Raw genomic sequence first — 19956 nt, 5'->3', positions numbered from 1 at the left:
TGGGCTTAAAATCACTGTTTAATGAATAGTACTTGTTTCTCACCTCCCTCCCCCCCCTCCACCTCCAAACAAACCTGACCAATCATGAAATGGTCCCTCAGGTGTGGTTCTGGCCTCAGTGGAGAACTTCTCACAGAACGTGGACATATGTGGTTGGGTATTGATATCAGTACGGCCATGCTGAGTAAGCAAGCGACAATTTTGCTCCATACTCTACCAATCATATTTTGTAAACAATATAATGTTATCTTTACTCCTGAGCAAATTATAATGTTTACAAGTCAACATCAGTTATAAACTCGTGTACTGTGGGTTGAACCTTTTACAGCTGTGGCTGCAGAAAGGGATGTTGAGGGTGATGTCATTCTTGCTGACATGGGTGATGGTCTACCCTTTCGACCAGGAACTTTTGACGGTTGCATAAGGTACGTCCATATGTTGCCACACATCTTGCTTCCTCCTCCTTTATTGCATGTCTATTTATTTAATTTGCATTTGACTTGCAATTACCATCACTCTGGAGCAGCTCGGTGGTTATGTGGTTCATAGGTTCACGTTTACACTTTACGGCCCCCACTGCAACTTGATGAGTCTTGTGGGAAGCTGCAAAATGAAGAAGCAGTTGTTTCGTGGATGGTCAGCTTGATGCCAATTTAGAGGCAATCACATGCCCGAGCAGAAGCGAGCAATCCTATTTCTATCATGGCTAAATCTGTGCCAGTTATCAGGATTTTAACCTAATTTACACCCCCAGGGTTTCACTAATGTGTCTGAAACAGGTAGTTTGCAGTGCAGATGTGCACCGTCATGATAAATAACGATCGATTGAATAATAGACTCGGGCATGAGAAAAATTTGTGGATGAAGACTGACTATTTATGAAGAAAATTTATGAATAAATCCTGGGATTACAATGAAAACTACCCCTCTCTGGGCCAGTCATACACTCTCACACGAACCAAGCAAGGCTTTCCATACGAACCCAATGTCCTCGATGGAACAATAGGATAGCGTGTTATAGCAGTGCCGGTAGACTCGCACCCGGCAGAGATGAAGGCACAGCGAAGCGTCCCTGACAGAAGAGCAGTGCTCCGTCACCAACAGCGTCCAAGGTGAAATAAATAAAGTTGCTCCTCAAATAGACCCCCCTCCACCTCAGTATCTTCTCTAAACTCATCTTGCTCCTCACATGATATGGTGCCTGCCCGCCGCCAGTCTAGTCAGGACATGGCCTGCAGCTCTGGCCAATTATGATCCATCCAGCCAGCAATTCTGATCAATGGCATGCCACGTTGTTGCTGCAGTGGGAGGTTCCTCCTTGGCATTGACTTTTGTGACACCAGCAGTAACATCAGGTTCTTGGGGCCACATTGACACTGCTTGGAGGGCGGGAGGGTGAGAGAAAAGAGCAAACTTTGTGCTGCAACCGAATTTTGTGTCCCCCTCTTTCGGGGATCCCCTCACTTTTCCTTGCCAGTCCAGACAGCCACGTCAAATCACAGAACATATGTAACCTTTGCTAACATCTACTGCACACAACACAGCCTTCCTGGAGCAAAAAGGACAAGCTTAGCCTAAATGTGAAGTTTGTTACAGGTAAAAATGACCTGTCCTTCACAAGCACATGGTCCATGCAAAGGCCTTGCATTTCAAAGCCCAGTATCGAGTATGTGACCTTCTCCCCCTCTGTGTGACCTTGTCCAAATGACCCCCTCCTCCCACCCAAGCATCTCTGCTGTGCAATGGTTGTGCTATGCAAACAAGGCGGTTTGCTCTCCTCCTCACCGTCTGCTGCACTTCTTTTCTTCTCTCTACGCGTGCTTGGTGAGTCGTCCACGAACAGGCAGACATTGGGTACCTGTAATTTCATCAGCAGCCCAGTCACCTCCCCACCCCCTCCTGTAATTCTCTTGCCCCATCGCGAAACCTGTACTCCTCTCCCCTGCACCTCATCCCCCAACCCGTTCACCCTTGTCTCCTCCTCATCCCACAACCCATCCTCCCCTCTGGAGAACAGTGTTGCAATATGAATCGTGATATTATGAGTGAAATTCTCGAGATTGTTTGGTTCGTGGAACTCTCTTGTTGGAAGTGATGAACGAACGCATAAAGTTGTTGTCGTTTTACAATATTTTCTTGTCCCTGTACTTAGAAACGTGGAGCCAGAGCGGTTTTCCAACTATACCCACAAAATGCAGATCAAGTAAGTTGATCCTTTGGCTCGTGTTCACCCCTGCCCTCATCCACCCCACCACTGAGTTTCCTTTTTACTTAATTTTTCTGTCTCTTGACTCGACTCCTGTTTTTGTTTTTTATTTTGTTACCTCTGTTCCCAAACTGGTCTTGTTTTCTCTTCTTTGCATTGGGACTCATAATCTTGCCTTCCTTTCATTAACATAATGTCAATCTGTAGTCCTCTTTTCCTTCCTTTTGCTTTCAGCTTGAGCTGATATCATCACAGGCAATGAAGGCTGGATTTTCGGGTGGAATGGTTGTTGACTTCCCCAATAGCACAAAAGCCAAAAAGTGAGTTCATTGGGTTAGTGCTGGCCTCGGCAGCAAAAACTCGGTTCAGATCCGGCTCGGGAATATTGGAAAGAAATTACTGGGTCCCAGATCAGCTTGGAACTTCTATAAGTATGCAATTATTTTTTTTAGCATAGTCGAGGCTCATGGAAGAACTAGAATCAAGCTTATGTAAATCAATTGCATGCGAGATGCATATCCTCAATGTAATCTGCATTCCCAGGTTCAGCGCTGCTCACATTACAATGATGTCTTGCGCAGGAAATAATAGCAATTAATTAGTTCCTTTATAGTGCAAAGTTTATTTCCATTCCTTTCATCCAACAATCTATATACAGTGCATATATAAATGCAAGCTGTCTGAATGGAGTAAACATAACAGCTAGTATAATGCTTAATGATGCCTCATTTAAGAGCTCTTTTCTTTTTAATGTTGAAGGCTCCAGTCACGGACTAAATAGTCCTCATCAAGGCCAAGCCTTAAATGAAGAGAAATAAAAGAGAGAATGTAAAGTGAGGAGTGAAAATGAGTGAGTAAAAAAAGTGTGTGATGTTTGTTTGCAAGAAAGAGAGATTAAAGCTAGCCCGGTAGCTCGAGTTTGAGCGAGACAGAAAGTAAGACCAGCAGTCCTGATACGGAGAGTGTAAGATGGTTGCGGGCACCACTTTAACACTCAATTCAGAACGGTAGTACTACCCTGAGCAGTTGCTGTCTGCAACCTACTACCTGGCAGAACGGTAGTCGGGTCCGGGCAGTGCATGCGGAGGTTTGCCAGGGAGGTAGCATGGGTTTTAAATGCTCCCGCCTGGTTTTATATATAATAGAACCTGGCAGTTAAAAAGAAAATGTTGCTGTTTGGGCACTTTTATTGCCCTTCCCTTTCCCTCACACTGCCTTCTTTTCACTTTCCCTCATGCTGCCTTTCCTCCCACTCTCCCTCCCCTCATGCTTACCTCCTCCAAAACTCCCCTCCTTCCTTTCTCCTCCCCTCATGCTTGCCTCCTCCAAAACTCCCCTAATATTCATTTCAGTGACGTGATGGGTTGTATTTGCTCGTATAAGATATATGAATACCGTATTTTCCGGTGTATAAACCGGCCATATTTATTATTTATTTTTTTTAATCGGTAAAAAAGTTAAGTTGGGGGTGCGGTTAATACACGGGTTTAGAAAAAAACAAATTATCAATGCTGAATTTCAATTATATTGCAAATGAACACTTTTGTCGCAGTCGGAACTGCTGTTAAGCTCAATTCTGCCATTTGAGTTTTGAAAATCGGTTCAGGTTAAGAGTCTGTACAGCGTTATATTAACTGTGGAAATTAAATAAATAAAACTGAGACGCCTGGAATTTATGTGTGATGTATATATATATATATATATATATATATATATATATATATATATATATATATATATATATATATATATATATATATATATATATATATATATATATATATATATATATTCTTCTTCTTCTTTCGGCTGCTCCCGTTAGGGGTCGCCACAGCGGATCATCCGCATGATCCGCATAGTGATTTGGCACATGTTTTACGCCGGATGCCCTTCCTGACGCAACCCTGGTCGCCTCTTACGACACAGGGATAATATATATATATATATATATATATATATATATATATATATATATATATATATATATATATATATAGATATCTTCTGCTTTCGGCTGCTCCCATTCGGGGTCGCCACAGCGGATCATCCATATGATCCGCATAGTGATTTGGCACATGTTTTAGGCCGGATGCCCTTCCTGACGCAACCCTGGTCGCCTCTTACGACACAGGGATATGGTACACCTATTTTAACCGGGGTATACACCGGCCCAGTACACTGGTACTCATTTCGCCGACCTCGGAAGGATGACAGGCTGAGTCAACCCCCTGGTGTATTAATTCAGTAGCCCAACGGGGCTTGAACTCAGGACCTTTTGGATCCCAAGCCGCTGCCCTAACCACTGCGCCAACACCAGGCATATATATATATATATATATATATACATATATATATATATATATATATATATATATATATATATATATATATATATATATATATATATATATATATATATATATATATATATATATATATATATATATATATATATATATATATATATATATATACATATATATACATATATATACATATATATACATATATATACATATATATACACATATATACATATATATATATACATATACATATATACATACACATATATACATACACATATATATACATACACATATATACATACACATATATATACATACACATATATATACATACACATATATATACATACACATATATATACATACACATATATATACATACACATATATATACATACACATATATATACATACACATATATATACATACACATATATATACATACACATATATATACATACACATATATATACATACACATATATATACATACACATATATATACATACACATATATATACATACACATATATATACATACACATATATATACATACACATATATATACATACACATATATATACATACACATATATATACATACACATATATATACATACACATATATATACATACACATACACATATATATACATACACATATATATATATATATATATATATATATATATATATATCCTTGTGACTGAAAACGTCATTAAACACAAAAGAAGAAGAAGAACACTTGGTCACATCAAAAGAAGAATTAGTCACAATGCTCAGGGGTTCACACCATTATTTATTTATTTTAAAATTTCTTTCTCCAATGAGAACCAGTAAAAAAATAGTTTGGTACTCATGAAAAATAAAATGAAATTTAAAAAATGTGAGCTTCAAGCGTGCTCGTCCACTTTCCTAAATGACATTCCGACTTTTAAAACGCCTCTCAGCTGAGAATGCATCTCACTCCTCTGTAAGCGCTCTGTCAGAACGTCTACTCAAGAGGAGACACTCACGAGCCACTCTTTGTTTTTTTTCATTGCGGTTTCTCCTGAGCCTCCCCTTTGTCCTATTTGCTCGCGTGTTTTCCTTAGATCCTTTTTTTATGTTACAAGTTGTAAACTTACAATATAACTTGTAAATTATAATGTCATTTATAAACTTAATTTTGAAATTGCAGTGTATCAATTATCAGAATTTTCACTGAACAATCTTGCCTACACTAGCTGAGAAAACCTCGTCGTCTTCCTCTTTGTTCACATGTTCTCCTGAGGTCTATTTTTGTTTTTCCTCATAAGTTGCAATATAACATAAATTATGATGTTTTTATTTTAAACTTAATTTTGTGCACTTAAATTTTGAAATCACATTGCAGAATATCAATTATGACGTTAGAATCTCACCTGCACTCGCTGTGAAAACTTATCAAAATCTTCTGTTGTGCTTCATATGCCTTTTGAGCTTTCAGAGCAACTTTGAAATAAGTATTTAGTGTTTTTTTTTTTTTACCGTGGATGAGTACTTGAATACCACTTATATGAACCCCTGAAAATAGCTAGTCTAATAACGAAGCACCCACCTCAAATAAGCTTGAGCGCAAACTTGCGTGTATCCGACAACAGGCTGGGGGCGGTCACGTGACCCAAGAGAAGGGCCGCTTTGTGCTTCGTGAGTGCCTCGGTTTACATCACCAGATTACGTCACGTATCATCCATTCTATCTATCAAGATGTTACGGCGTTCAAACTCTCCATCTGCCGGTCTGCAGAAGAGGTTGGGAACTGGGAAGCTGGGAGGTGATTCGGCATGGACAAGTCCGTCATGTGGGGCTGGAGAACAAATAAGGTAACGATAGAAAATATGCCAAGGAAGAAGGAGGCGCTGAGGGGAAAGTCAGTGAAATAGCCTCAGCTCAGATTGTCTCGTCACTTGGGTCCAGGAGAAGAAAGCAGAGAATTCCACCATCTTGACACTTGCTTTCAGGCTGAAGGCGAAGAGCTTAGCTAAGAAGGATGGCATTGGGGACTTCACAGCCAGTCCGTCGGCCTTCAGCTTCATGGCACACCATCAACTGTCGGTTCGATGCTGCACACACATCTCCCAGCATCTACCCAATGATATCGCTGATAAGATGACGCGTTTTCAGTCCTACATCATCAACCTTTGCCGAGAGCATGAATATTCCCTCAGCAGGATCAGCAATTCCGACCAGACCCCCCTTACCTTCGACATACCGAGAGAGACCACCATCACAGTGAAGGGGGAGTGCAATGTGATGATCAACACTACTGGTCATGAGAAGGACCAATTCACTGTCATGCTCTCCTCCAATGCAGACAGTGGCAAGCTTTCCCCCGTATGTTGTGTTAAAGAGGAAGACTGCCCAAAGACAAGTTTCCAGCCGGCGTCATTGTTCATGCACAGCAGAAGGGGTGGATAGACGAGGGACTGGTCCAGGACTGGGTGCATATGGTCTGGAGTAGTAGGCCGGATGGCGGTCTCTCCCGATAACGGAGCATGCTCGTCCTGGATGTGTTCAGGTGTCACAATACCGACGATGCCAAAGCACTGCTCCGTCGGACCAACACCGATCTTGTCATTCCCGGTGGGATGACATCGCCCCTGCAGCCCCTCGATGTGTCCATCAACAAGCCATTCAAAGACGGGCTACGTTGCTGCTGGTTCGACTTTTATAATGAGTGTGGAGAAGACCTACACCGAGAGCTGGAGGATGAGAAAGGTCCACCTTTCGACGAACTGTGGCTGGATTGTCGAGGTGTGGGAGGAGGTACCGTCGGACATCATCACACGAGCATTTCTGAAATGCTGCATCTCCAACAACATGGACAGCACAGAGGACAACATTATTTGGGAAGAGGAGGCTGCAAATAATGGTGACAGCAACGGGGACTTGCTCAACCCTGATTCGGACAAGGAATTGCATGCCGTCTTCAACGATGAAAGCACTGACAAGGATTTCCTCGGGTGTAGCTGAAAAGCTTTATCAAACCCCAATGGCCATTTTCAGGACCACCAATCCATAACAAATGTGTATGATACCGGAATGAATCCCTTTTCCTCCTTTTTCTTGGAACAAAAAAAATCCTCTTTGTAATATTAAACAATAAGAAAGAAAAAAAATAAAAACTTCTTGGTATCCTCTCCCCTCTCTTTAACTTCTTGAAAATGACAATAAGGCTGTTAGGGAAAATTAAGTGGACATGGGAGTAGGCATGTTAATATGCTACATGGCCAAAAGTATGTGGACACCCCTTATAATTAGTGGATTCAGCGCTTTTTTTTTTTTTTTTTTTTTTTTTAGCCACACCCATTGCTGACAGGTGTATAAAATTAAGCACACAGCCATGCAATCTCCAAAGACAAACATTGGCAGGAGATTGGGCCGTACTGAAGAGCTCAGTGACTTTCAATATGGCACCATCATCGGATGCCACCTTTCAAACAAGTCAGTTCGTCAAATTTCTGCCCTGCTAGAGCTGCCCCAGTCAACTGTAAGTGCTGTTATTGTGAAGGGGAAATATCTAGGAGCAACAGCCGCAACAAGCTCAGCCGTGAAGTGGTCTGCCACACTATCTCACAGAATGGGAATGCCGAGTGCTGAATCGCGCAGCGTGGAAAAAAATAGTCTGTCCGTTGCAACACTCGCTACCGAGTTTCAAACTTACAGGAAATAACGTCAGCACAATCACTGTTCGTTGAGAGCTTCATTAAATGGGTTTCCATGGCCGAGCAGCTGCACACAAGCCTAAGATCACTATGCGAAATGCCAAGCGTCGGCTGGAGTGGTGTAAAACTCACTGCCATTGGACTCTGGAGCAGTGGAAACGCGTTCTTTGGAGCGATGAATCACGTTTCACCATCTGGCAGTCCGATGGACAAATCTGTGTTTGGAAGTTCCAGGAGAACACAACCTGCCCGAATGCATAGTGCCAACTGTAAAGTTTTTAGTGGAGGTGGAATAATGGTCTGGGGCTGTTTTTCATGGTTCAGGTAGGCCCCATAGTTCCAGTGAAGGGAAATCTTAACAATACAGCATACAATGATATTCAAGACTATTCTGTGCTTCTAACTTTGTGGCAACAGTTTGTGGAAGGCCCTTTCCTGTTTCAGCATGACAATGCCCCCATGCACAAGGCGAGGTCCATCCAGAAATGGTTTGTCGATCGGTGTGGAAGAACCTGACTGGCCTGCACAGAGCCCTGACCTCAACCCCATCGAACACCTTTGGCATGACTTAGAACGCCGACTGCGAGCCAAACATAATCGCGCAACATCAGTGCCCGACCTCACCAATGCTCTTGTGGCTGAATGGAAGCAAATCCCCGCAGCAATGTTCCAACATCTCGTGGAAAGCCTTCCCAGAAGAGTGGAGGCTGTTGTAGCAGCAAAGGTTGGGGGACCAACTCCGACTGATACCCATGATTTTGGAATGAGATGTGGGATGAGCAGGTATCCACATACTTTTGGCCATGTAGTGTACCTCAGTTACTTTGTTCCGTTCAAAGTTGATGTATAAACGTATTTAGATCTAGATCAGAAAATAAAATGATCGATATATTCATTTATTTAGAGGGTGAAAAACATGGGTGCAGTGAATGCACTGGAAGTGTTTTATTGTTTTATTTATATATTTATTGAGGGCGAAAAACATGAGTGCAGTTGATACACGGCCGTGGTTTGTACCCCAGAAAATATGGTGCTCTCCGCCACAAAAACACTTAACATGTGTGATTATTGTTGATGCGATTTCATTGTGTGACATCATGGGAAACAGATGACATGTAAACCTCTGACGGAGATAAATGCTAATTAAATACATCTTCATTTAATTGTGACTTCATCACGGAATGCTGCATTGTGAATGATGTTTTAACATCGGGATCCAACGTGAAAGTAATAATGTCAATACCAGGTACGTCCACCTCTAGCATCAATCGCTGCATTGCACCGTCTTGACATTGACCAAATGAGTACTTGAATCTGAGCCTGGGAAATGGTATTCCATACCTGAATCGGCTCCTGTTGCAGCTCATCGAGAGTCCGTGGCTGTCTTGGCAAGGTTCAAACATGACAATTAATGATATCGCAGAGATGTTCAATTTGATTTAAATCTGGTGAGAGGGCAAGCCAGGGTGTCATGACATTAATGTTGGCATTGACAAGAACATTCCTTGTTCAAAAGACCCTGTGAGCAGGAGTATTATCGTGCACAAAGATTATTCCTGGACTACGTTGTTAAGGGCAGGCAACATATGTTGCTGCAAGATCCCATATTAATGTATTGATCTGCTGTCAGATTGCCATGGATATGGATCAAATTGGTGTGAAAGGTTTTGGCAATATTGTTGCAGAAATGGGCCCTTTTAAAAGTGGGTTATTAAATATAGGATCAGCCCAGATCCCCTCTTAAATACATGTTTAGCCAGGTTGTTCAGTAATTGGACGTAACGTGTGTGTCGGGAGGTGTAGCAGGCTGTCCAGTGTTCATACAGTGGTGGTGTACCGAGAGGCACCTTGCTTCTTTTTCCTTCCCCCCTTATAACTAATCCCGCCCAGCGCTCAGAGTGACGGTCGGCGAGACGTGTCGACAGCCGATTGGTGGAGAGCGGCTGCGGACTCGAGGGATGGACCAATCACGTATACCCGGAGGTGTCACAAAAAAGCGAGCCCCAAGAAGCAAGGGAGTAACTGTCTGAGTGTCGAGTCGTGATCTGCTGTATAAGGGATGGCTGTGTCTATGATCTACTTCGTGAAAAGGCAAGAGGAACTGCATGAGGTCTGTCTGCCTGCTGCTGGTGTCAGTCGGTGATCTGCTTCGAGAGGGACGGCTGTGTGAGTCTACGATCTGCTTCGTGGATAAGGCCCGCCCCGAAAGGCAAGGGGAACTGCTTGTGTGAGTCGGCGATCGGCTTTGTGGAGAGTGGTTTTGGCCGGCTGTTCCTCCTCGGCCATGAACCCAGCCTGCGAACCCAAGACCCCAATTTAGCCTAGTCTGGTGAACAGGCCAGGCCTGGATTTGTATACTGGACCTTGTGAGAAACCAGCTGGAACACACTATATATCTTCCTATCTTGTGCCGTCGACCTTACGGGTGCTGGACGCGCTGAAGCTGTATGCGCGGGCGGTGCCGGGAGAAGGAGTACGAGCACCATCTTGCCACGCGGCGTGCTCAAGCTTGGGCGCGCGAATCCGTTGACATCGGCTTCTCACGAGCCGCATTCGTTCCTTCAACACTTCCTCTCATCCGTGAGGCATCACCAAGTACTCCGTGTCTTGTCTGCATGTTGTCTCAGGTTTATTTCGCTTGGGCTCCTTTCGAAACCCGCATCCGTAGCTCCCGAGTTGAGAGCGGGTTATAGATTAATTATAACATTGTCGTGAATGTTTTGCTTGTGTCGTGTTTCCCCGATAAATCTGGCTGATTCATATGAAAGTTGCCGCCTTGAGTTTATTCGTGCCGCGCTGAGGAACAACCGCTCGATTTGTATATAAAACCAAAATTGTTACGGATTGGCAGACTTCGCTCGGTCTCTGACAAACCCAGTCTGTAACCGGGGTCTATTTCACCAACTGGCAAGGCAAAGGTGTACTTTGGTATCGTGATCCGAGGCCTGTGCCAAACCAGCTGGTGTTGTAACCCCTGAGACGGCGGTGCTGTTAAGTGACGCCGAATCTTCAACATTTCGCTGTCAAGAGTAGGGTGCGATTCCCGCCACCGCCGAATCGATAATATCACCCCACGTCGTGGCACGAACATGTCCAAAACTTGCAGCTCCCTGGACACAGACTGGAGCATATCGGTCATTGCGTGTTCTGTTGACCCGTGGATGGCATTCATGCCTTTCAAGGAGAAACCTGGATTCTTCAATTTATGTGATACATATGATGCATCCCATTGCATACATGTCCATCGGCCGTGCCGATTTAACCATGCAAGCGTGCTTGGATTCTGAAGAAGACTATGAGCACAGACGGATTTCTGCATCACAGAAACTCCTCAGGGCTGTGTTGACACTCGTCCTGCGAGATCCAGGGATTGTGTTTGCAGTACCCTGAGCAGTTTCAAACCGATTGCGTAGAGGGGACATGCAAATGTATTGGTCCTGAGCGGGAGTCGTTATCCTGGGACTTCCGTGTCTTGGCATATCTCCTCATTCAGTGGCTTGATAACATTCTGAAGCTGTAAGACAGTTCCTCTCCTCACATTAGAGCATTCCAACATGGCTAATGGAAGACCCTTCTTGAAGGTGTCCAATGACATAATTCCTCTCATTGTCTGACAGATGTGGCATTGTAATGGATTTGTAAAGAATGTAGTCATTGTGTTTTTGGTTGCGCCACACACGAGTGTCTTGGATAGACTGTTTAGAATTTGTTCAGAATGCCTCACGTCACCTCTGAAAACCTAAGGAGGCGCATAAGTTTCACGTGCTGAACAATTATTTCATGAGGCAATTACGTTGCGTGTAAATTTGCGATCAGGAGTTCTGCGCATCCCTTTTGCCAAAAAGGCATTTGGAATGAATGCTGGAACAGTCCTTCAACAATTACATGATCTATTGTGCATGTGGGCATGCGCTAAACTGGTATGTATGGGGTTAAAGAACTCTAACGATTGTCATTTGAACACGTGACCATATCCCGTGATTCCTAAGCAACAAAGATGGTGTGCAGAGTACTGAGACCCTCATTCATATTTTGAGAATCCATCCATCGGGACCATACTCCATGCAGAGCGTTGGTGCTGCCTAAGTAGTCTCCTTGGCTATTGGACACAATCCTGGATGGGTCGCCACTCCGACAGTATACCAGCATGCTGGCACTCATTTTGCCGACCTCGGAAGGATGACAGGCAGTCAACCCCACCTGGTATGAATTCAACAGTGGAGTGGGGTTTGAACTCAGGATCAGAGGATTCCAAGCCACCACCCTAACCATTGAGCCAACACCAGGTATATTTTGAGAATAAAACGGCTTTTTGTGGTTTTGCAGGTTTTAGAAATGCTAAATTTGAAGTTGTTTCAGTGTTCCTTCTTTCACCTCGAGGTGTTACTACCAGGAGGCTTTGATAGTTGCCCGTGACTCCACTTTTTCAGTCCTCGTAGTTCCTGCAACATCAGTTAATCGAGGACAAGTTGAAGGACTGGTTTTGTCTACAGTAATTGGCATTCGTTGTGATAGATTTTCTCCCATTGTTGGCAGTCTCATCTGACAGATGTCGCCACATCGTCTTGTTCAATGTTAGACGTGCCATTCAGACCTGGACGATTGCGATTAAGTGCCAAGACTATTGCAATTTCTTGCAGTAACCTGCAGTGTTGCTTTCTTTCTCTGTTCTGTGTTTTTTATTATTAATCTTCTGCTTCCTCTTCTTCGTGTTTCCCAGGTTTTTTCTTTGTTTGTTTTCTGGGGGAACAGCCTCTCTTCCCAAGGCTCTGGTCGATGAAGATGCTCAGGAAGGAGTTCAGTACACAAACAGCAGGTGTGTTTTGCCTCATTTTTTTCATGAGGAAGATTATTGCTTTTGTAAGAGCAGTTGTGTTGTTCGTATTTTTCTTTTTGATTGAGAATTTATGTTTAAAGGTCATATCTACAATATGCCAGTAGGAGATTATTCTTGTAGTTTTTCTTCCACAGACATTTGTTTCTCTTTTTTTTTCGCTCTTTTGAGACTTGATGCATTTTAAAATTGCTTCAACAATAATGTTTCAAATGTATTTTGGGGCCTTTTGCTCATTTCCTCTGAAATATTCAATGGCTTAACAAGTGTCTTCAAGGATCTCGGGCCATTTCGGCACGTCAGCATGTTGTACATTGGCCTTCTTCATCCTTTGTCAGGTTACGATACAGCAGCTTGAAGGGGAAGTCTGTGAAAAAGAGCCGGAATTGGATCTTGGAGAAGAAGGAAAGACAAAGACTGCAGGGCAAGTAAGTCTTGTACATTTTCCAAATTAAATATTGTTTTTTTTGTTTACTTGTTTTTTATGCAGATGTCGTCAAGGCTCCTTCACGAGCTGCAGCTCTGTTATTCGTCGCATAACTTGCTTTTTCTATTGAATGGTTAACTCGAAAAACCATCTGAGGCTCTTCCATTGCAGACTGTGTACACTATGTCTGATGTCCGTTTGGTAACTGTTGTAGAGCTTCCTTGGCCCTCTGAAGAATCCTGTTGTGGATCACTGTTGACTGAGGATATGTCGTCTTTATTTTCTTAAGCAAAGCTCGACTTGCACTAAAGTTGCTGATTGTTTATAATTTTAATATGGAACAAGTGTTTGATAACTGAACTGTGATTACATACCTCCCCATTACTGACTCCCCACCATAGGGATGTTAGACACAACAGCAAGTACACGGGACGACGCAGAAAATTTTGCTTCTGATTCTTGTCCACACATTGCACTGTTATCTCTCTCCTTGATGATGTACATAAAGTCATCTGTTCAAAGGGACAAGAACATGTATTACGTGATGTATAGAATAAAGAGTTGGGTTTTTCATCCTCTGATGTTTTTATTAACAGAACCATCAATGCCAACTCCCCCCCCCCCCACTTCTCCTCTACAGAACCATCAATGCCCCCTCCACCTCTCCATTAACATAACAATCAATGTTATGTTTTCTTATTTCTTCTCATTTCTTACCTTTGTTGTTTCCTATCTTTGCCAGCAAATGTTTCTATGGTGGTGTTGGAATTTTAGCACAAAATTGATATGAACATTGCATCCTGCTCATAAAGCCATGAAAGCAGAAACTTGTTCATGACTGGTCTCTAATGTGAGCTTGTGGGAACTCCCTGACATGTGACCCTTGTGAGTGGTGCCTCTTAACCCCTTGTGGAGATCTATCAAATTGGGGTATGATCTTAAACTTGCTCCTTTTATCAGCTGTGCAGGCACTCATCATTAGTGTGGTGGCAACCACCCACCTTCGTGGTGTGTGGCAGTGGTCACCCCCATCAGTAGCTGCTGTATCAGGTGTGCTTCCTGCTGGCATAGTCCCATTAAATCACTCAGCAACATATTTCCTTGGGATGTCGTCCACTAAGGGCCTCCAAAAAGACTGGAATCCTCCACCATCTTCCTAGTGGAAGATTGTAACAGTAAAGAGGGAAAACCCATTTCAATTGCAAACTCGAACTGTGGCTTATAACTGCGAGCAGTTACGCCGGGTACCAAACAATACCATCGCACACCGCCCATTAAATGACAATGCCATCCTACGACTGCCATCTCATGCTGCTTGTGCCAATGTATATGCCATACTATTACGTCATTTCCATCAAACTATATTTCTCATGCCTAGTCGATCCCAAGAAGTGCCACTTGTAACTGCAAAAAGGAATTTCCTCATAGGTGCTTCCAAAGCTAAGCCACAATGAATTTCAATAGTATGAATTTACAGTTTTCATCGTTTGGCAGCCATGTTGGATCGAAGTGAAAACTTTAAAATATATATATATATATATATATCCTTATTTTATTTTTTGTTAAACAAAGCAAAACTTTTGGTATGTAATCGACGAGATTATGTGTTAGTTTGATAACTAAAACGTCATGAGTCATGTGGTTTGGCAGCCATATTTAAAAAAAAAATTCTGAATCCGCTTAACCTATTAATGCGGTATTTTACATATGATACACGACCCATTTGGCATGCAGTTTGATAACCTCATCAGTCACATGGTTTGGCAGCCATATTGGATTGAAGGAAAAAAAAAACATTTGTTTTCTCAAACAGCTCAACGAACATAAATGAGATCTAATTTTTCATTGACTCCCCATGGGGAACATATTTTTGTCACGGTGACATCACGGTCTGACAAAAAAAGTTTTTCCTTCAATCCAATATGGCTGCCAAACCATGTGAGCTGTGATGTTTTGGTTATCAAACTTTATTTCGCATGGATAAAAAGTAGCTCATACGACTAAAGTTTCCCATTCATGGGTTAAGGGGTTTCGGAGAAGATTTTTAAGCTGGTACTCATTTTGCCGACCTCGGAAGAATGACCAGCAGAATCAATCCCACCTGGTATTAATTCAACAGAAAAGCTGGCACTCATTTTGCTGACCTCAGAAGGATGACCTGCAGAATCAACCCCACCTGGTATTAATTCAACAGAAAAGAGATTTGAACTCAGGATCTTAGGATCCCAAGCCCACCACCCTAACCATTAAGCCAATACAAGGCATACATGACCAATTACATCATCGTTATCAACCTGTATGCCCCAATTGTAGTCAATCATATATCTGATGTTTGGCATCGATTGGTTTAGCCGTTTGAGAATTTTTTTTAGATTTTCCTTCAATGCAATATCGCTGTCACACCATATGACCCATGACTTTCGCTGTCAAACTTTCATCCCCATGCCTCGTCGATGACAGTTTCACGTTGATTAGTTGGGTGGTTTGAGCTAAAATCCAATATGGCTGCCAAACCACATGACTGATGTCATAAATGTAATGCTTCAATAGAAGTGGGTTGTCGATCAGATTCAGGAAGTATCGTTAACTCCCCATGGGGAATAAAGTTTGATATGTGCCAAGTTTCAAAAAAATATTTCATTGAGCAGTTTTGGAGATGTTCAGCAAAACATGACATTTCATTACCTATGACGTCGGAGCCATACTACGACCTATGACGGCAGTTATCAATAATAATTAAAAATTCTATGTGGAGTCGATCCGACGTTGAAAGTTTTGTCAATGAGACAAGTGATTGCAAAAAGCTGGCGGAAGAATGATCTCGCTTGAACGTTTGTTTGTGTGTGCCACCAAAAATATTGCCCCCTGGTGTTATGTGTGCTCACCCAAAAGTGGATGGGGAAACAAGGGAGAATATAATTGTTTTTGTGCACACACAATAATTTAATTTGAAACGAATTAAATAATGTAACCATCACTGAACATGGTTATGTGAGCTGTTTGAGAACAGTTTTTAAGTGTCCTTCTGCTAATAATCTGTAGAAAACCAATAGGGTACCCTCCAGAATGTTTTGGTGTCCGAATAATGAGAATGGGGTACCCGAATAATCACCTCCCGACCCTAACCAAGCTCGTAACAGCTCGTCCTCAACAGTTTGATACATCATGCTATGTATCGTTTTGGCCCCCCATCAAAGGTGAATCTGTTTTAAAATTCTTGGATCTGGATCCGGATCTTCACCAAAATCGATTCGATTAGTCCGTCACGCACCCGACCTGTCCACGAAGTTTTGTCCGAATCCGTCCATAACTTGAGATATCCTGCTCACAGACAAACGGGTGAAAGCATAACCTCCGTCCACCTTTGGTGGTGGAGGTAAACATGCTTTGTCTCTATTACGTACACGAGATACAAGGTTCATCAGGATTGATGAAATCCTCAAGGGGGGGGGAGGGGGTCACTGTGCACATCAATACACCTTCCAGAACTTCCTGCCCACATACATGAAACACGATACAGGTGTGTAAAAACCTCTGCATTGTGATGGGAAAAACACATGCTGCTTCATATTCATGAGCTGATGCTGTTGCCAAGGCGATGTGAGCATCTTGGTGTTTTCCCTGTTTGTTTGTTTGTTTGTTTGTTTGTTTGTTTCTCCTTTTCTCAACAAGAAGCATCTATTGCACCAACATCCAAGGCGAGGTGGTGCATTGAGACTGATAACGTTTGTTTGTTTCATTTCTATAATCTATTTTATATTTCATGTAAACTGTCCAAAGCAGGCCGAGGTAATGAGAGGGTTTAAACGCGAAGGGGTTGGAGGGGGGGGTGTTGCAGGGATGGGCATGGTGAGCTCGAGCGAAGAGCGGGCTCGACAAGAGGGGACAACGATGGAGAAAACATGAGCAAAGAGCGAAGAGTTCCGAGTTCGAGTCCCCACTGCCTCCTAATAATCTTCCTTATTCTCCTTTTAACCCCGTTCGTTACTTTCGCACCGAATTTCCTTCTGCTCTTCTTCCCGACGCCTTCATTCGTTCGTTTTTTCTCTCCGGCTTTTTCTGCAGTCCATGTCCCTTACCTCTGTCCTGCTATATCATCCCTATGTCTCACTCTTCTGTTCCCTGCAGCCGGATCGATCGGTAAGTGTTTTTTTTTTTTTTTTTTACAATGTTTAACATTTAATTCTCTCCCGACGATGCTGTTTTCATTCGCTAGATCCACATATTCCCAAATTCTTACCTCATTACCTTCATCAATCTCACTTTTCTTACCTTCCACCTCCTTTTATCATCATCATCCATCACCTTCCCACATTTCTTTCTTCCCTCATGTTTTTTTTCCACACCTGTTGCCGGACATCTTAACAGCCACGTCTGTCCCTCAATGGGTCATGGTCTTGAAAATTTCTGTCCTTCACCATGTCGAGGCTTTGATTGGACATCTTTCGTACTTTTATAGCTGGGTCTGTTAACCTCGTACTCAGGTGAGAGAAGCCTGGTCCCACAATCATGTACTTCCTCAGGATAGAAATGAAAACCACTGGTAATCAAGTATTTTCATCACTCCATTTAATCTATACCATTGGTTCCCAACCTGTGGTTTGTGAGTAAATGGCAAGTGGTCTGTAAGTTACTGCCCCCCCCCCAAAAGTTTACTTTCAGGTTGTACATGTTTACTCGATAAATGGAGGTCGTTCAGTTTACCTCCACGACATCCGTCATCTTTAGGTCATCTCTTCGAGCATGACATAATATGGGTGTCGATGTCCTTCGATCCGTCCGTCTGTTCACAATGAAGTTGAAGCGGGAGATCTGGTCATTAGTGATCCTGATAGAGGTCGATGAGATGTACACGATGGTATGACTTTCAAAGTCACCGAAGGCCAAGGTCACGAGGCCTTTGAAGTTGCGAAAATGACTATTTTCAAATTCTATCTCCTCCGCCATTTCTCAAGCGATCTTGAATTTGATTGTAGCATATGAATCTATGGGACAATATCTAGATTTGGTCAGGCCGGATTTTCGATATTCGCTTTCGTTTTCGTGTCACGTGACTTCAAAGTTGGCAAAAAATGCGAAAATGACGATTTTCAAAATCTATCTCCTACATTTCTCAAGCAATCTTGAATTTTATTGTGGCATATGAATAATGTATGGGACAATATCTAAATTTGGTTGGGACGGATTTTCGAATTTCGCTTTCGTTTTCGCGTCACGTGACTTCAAAGTTTGCAAAAACTGCCCTACCTTCAGGAGGCTATATATTCTCTACTGGGCATGGTAAAAGTTAGTGAATGGTGTCATTGCATAGCAGCTGACCTTGTATATTTATACATTTTCCACCGGTGCAAAAGTTTCAAAGCCCGAAATGTAAACGTCGGCATTTATTTTCAAAATATAATTCCGTGCGCGTGCCAAAATGCCGAGTCATCTTTAACCAAACTGCGCAGTCGAGATGCGCAGTAGTCTTCGGTCATAACTGAACATTGAGAACTTGTGGTATTATAGAGATGACCGTCACCCCCACACGGGGGTAATTATTTTAAATGTTCCAGCTCGTTTCTGTGTTTCTTTCATTGGCTTAGCATGGTGTGGGTTTGAGAAATAGCGAGGCTGTAAATTATTCATTTGGACTGACGGGCCTTGGTGACCTCCGCTCGGGTTACACACGGTTCTGGCACGGTAACGGCTCGTTCTACTCGAGGTCCGTCGAGGGTGTTAATTCCCCGGTAGCTTTGCCGCTTGGGTAATTAGGTATATTGAAGTTTGGCAATTGACCCTACCCCACGCGGTCGAATTATTGGCGATTCATGGTCCGATAAGGGACCCGTGCCTTTCGGACTTATCCGAGGGTCACGACCTAAATTCCGGTGTGTTCGGTGGAGCCGACTCTACTGCTCCCTTTAGCGGTCGTGCTCACCACCGATACCCGGCCCTGCAACAATACCTCCTCTGCCAGGCTGAACTGTTTAAATTTTGTATCCCACTGATAGGTCAGATCTCAATCCGGACCTTCACCAAAATCGAATCGGCTTGTTCTCGTCACCTAACCAACTCTTCCTCCATGTTTTATCACAATTCATCCACAACTTTTTTGAGATATCATGCTATATATCGTTTTTAGCCCAATCTCTCAATGGTGTATAATCAATTTTAAAATTCTCAAATCTGGATCTGGATTTAGATCTTCACTAAAATTAAACGTTGCTGTCCTTGGCCGGTCACTTACACACACACAAAAATTCAAAATTATTGCTTGAAAACTGCGGCCAAACAAACGGACAGACAAACACTGCAGACCAACATACTTGTTAAAAAATTTTTTGCCATGTAACAAACAAACGGACCCAAATGCAATACCCTCTCCTTTGGCGAGCGTAAATATTAACTTTCCGTTCGTGTTCAACAATGACGTATATCAGGGGTTCACACAATTGCTCTTTAATTTGGTTCTTCAATGAGTACCAGCAGGAATGGTTTGGTACTCACAAA

At 42.7% G+C, this 19956-nt stretch overlaps 2 protein-coding genes across 8 annotated transcripts in view; both read left to right on the top strand.

Moving 5' to 3' along the window:
• Positions 1–16446, top strand: part of BUD23 (BUD23 rRNA methyltransferase and ribosome maturation factor) — a 31464-nt gene extending 15018 nt beyond the window's left edge. For 4 of the 7 annotated variants that reach the window (XM_085897602.1, XM_085897599.1, XM_085897598.1 and 1 more), the window contains 8 exons: positions 102–184; positions 329–425; positions 1728–1824; positions 2153–2203; positions 2441–2526; positions 12924–13019; positions 13376–13461; positions 13866–16446. In XM_085897602.1, coding sequence (XP_085753728.1) covers positions 102–184; positions 329–425; positions 1728–1824; positions 2153–2203; positions 2441–2526; positions 12924–13019; positions 13376–13461; positions 13866–14254 — 985 coding nt within the window. In that variant the 3' untranslated portion in view covers positions 14255–16446. Of the gene's footprint in view, positions 1–101; positions 185–328; positions 426–1727; positions 1825–2152; positions 2204–2440; positions 2529–12923; positions 13020–13375; positions 13466–13865 lie in introns of all 7 variants that reach the window. The other 3 variants (XM_085897604.1, XM_085897601.1, XR_015062299.1) reach the window with 2 other exon arrangements.
• An 870-nt stretch (positions 16447–17316) lies between these two features.
• Positions 17317–19956, top strand: part of LOC147018174 (uncharacterized) — a 40272-nt gene continuing 37632 nt past the window's right edge. The window contains exon 1 of the mRNA XM_085897595.1: positions 17317–17604. Coding sequence (XP_085753721.1) covers positions 17367–17604 — 238 coding nt within the window. The 5' untranslated portion in view covers positions 17317–17366. The remainder of the gene's footprint in view (positions 17605–19956) is intronic.

This window comes from Eptatretus burgeri, chromosome 10 (assembly GCF_056783735.1).
Source record: "Eptatretus burgeri isolate ZD-2024b chromosome 10, Ebu_testis_v1, whole genome shotgun sequence".
Taxonomy (NCBI): domain Eukaryota; kingdom Metazoa; phylum Chordata; class Myxini; order Myxiniformes; family Myxinidae; genus Eptatretus; species Eptatretus burgeri.
Note: the sequence above shows the minus strand (reverse complement) of the source record. Positions and strands in the feature narration are given on the sequence as shown.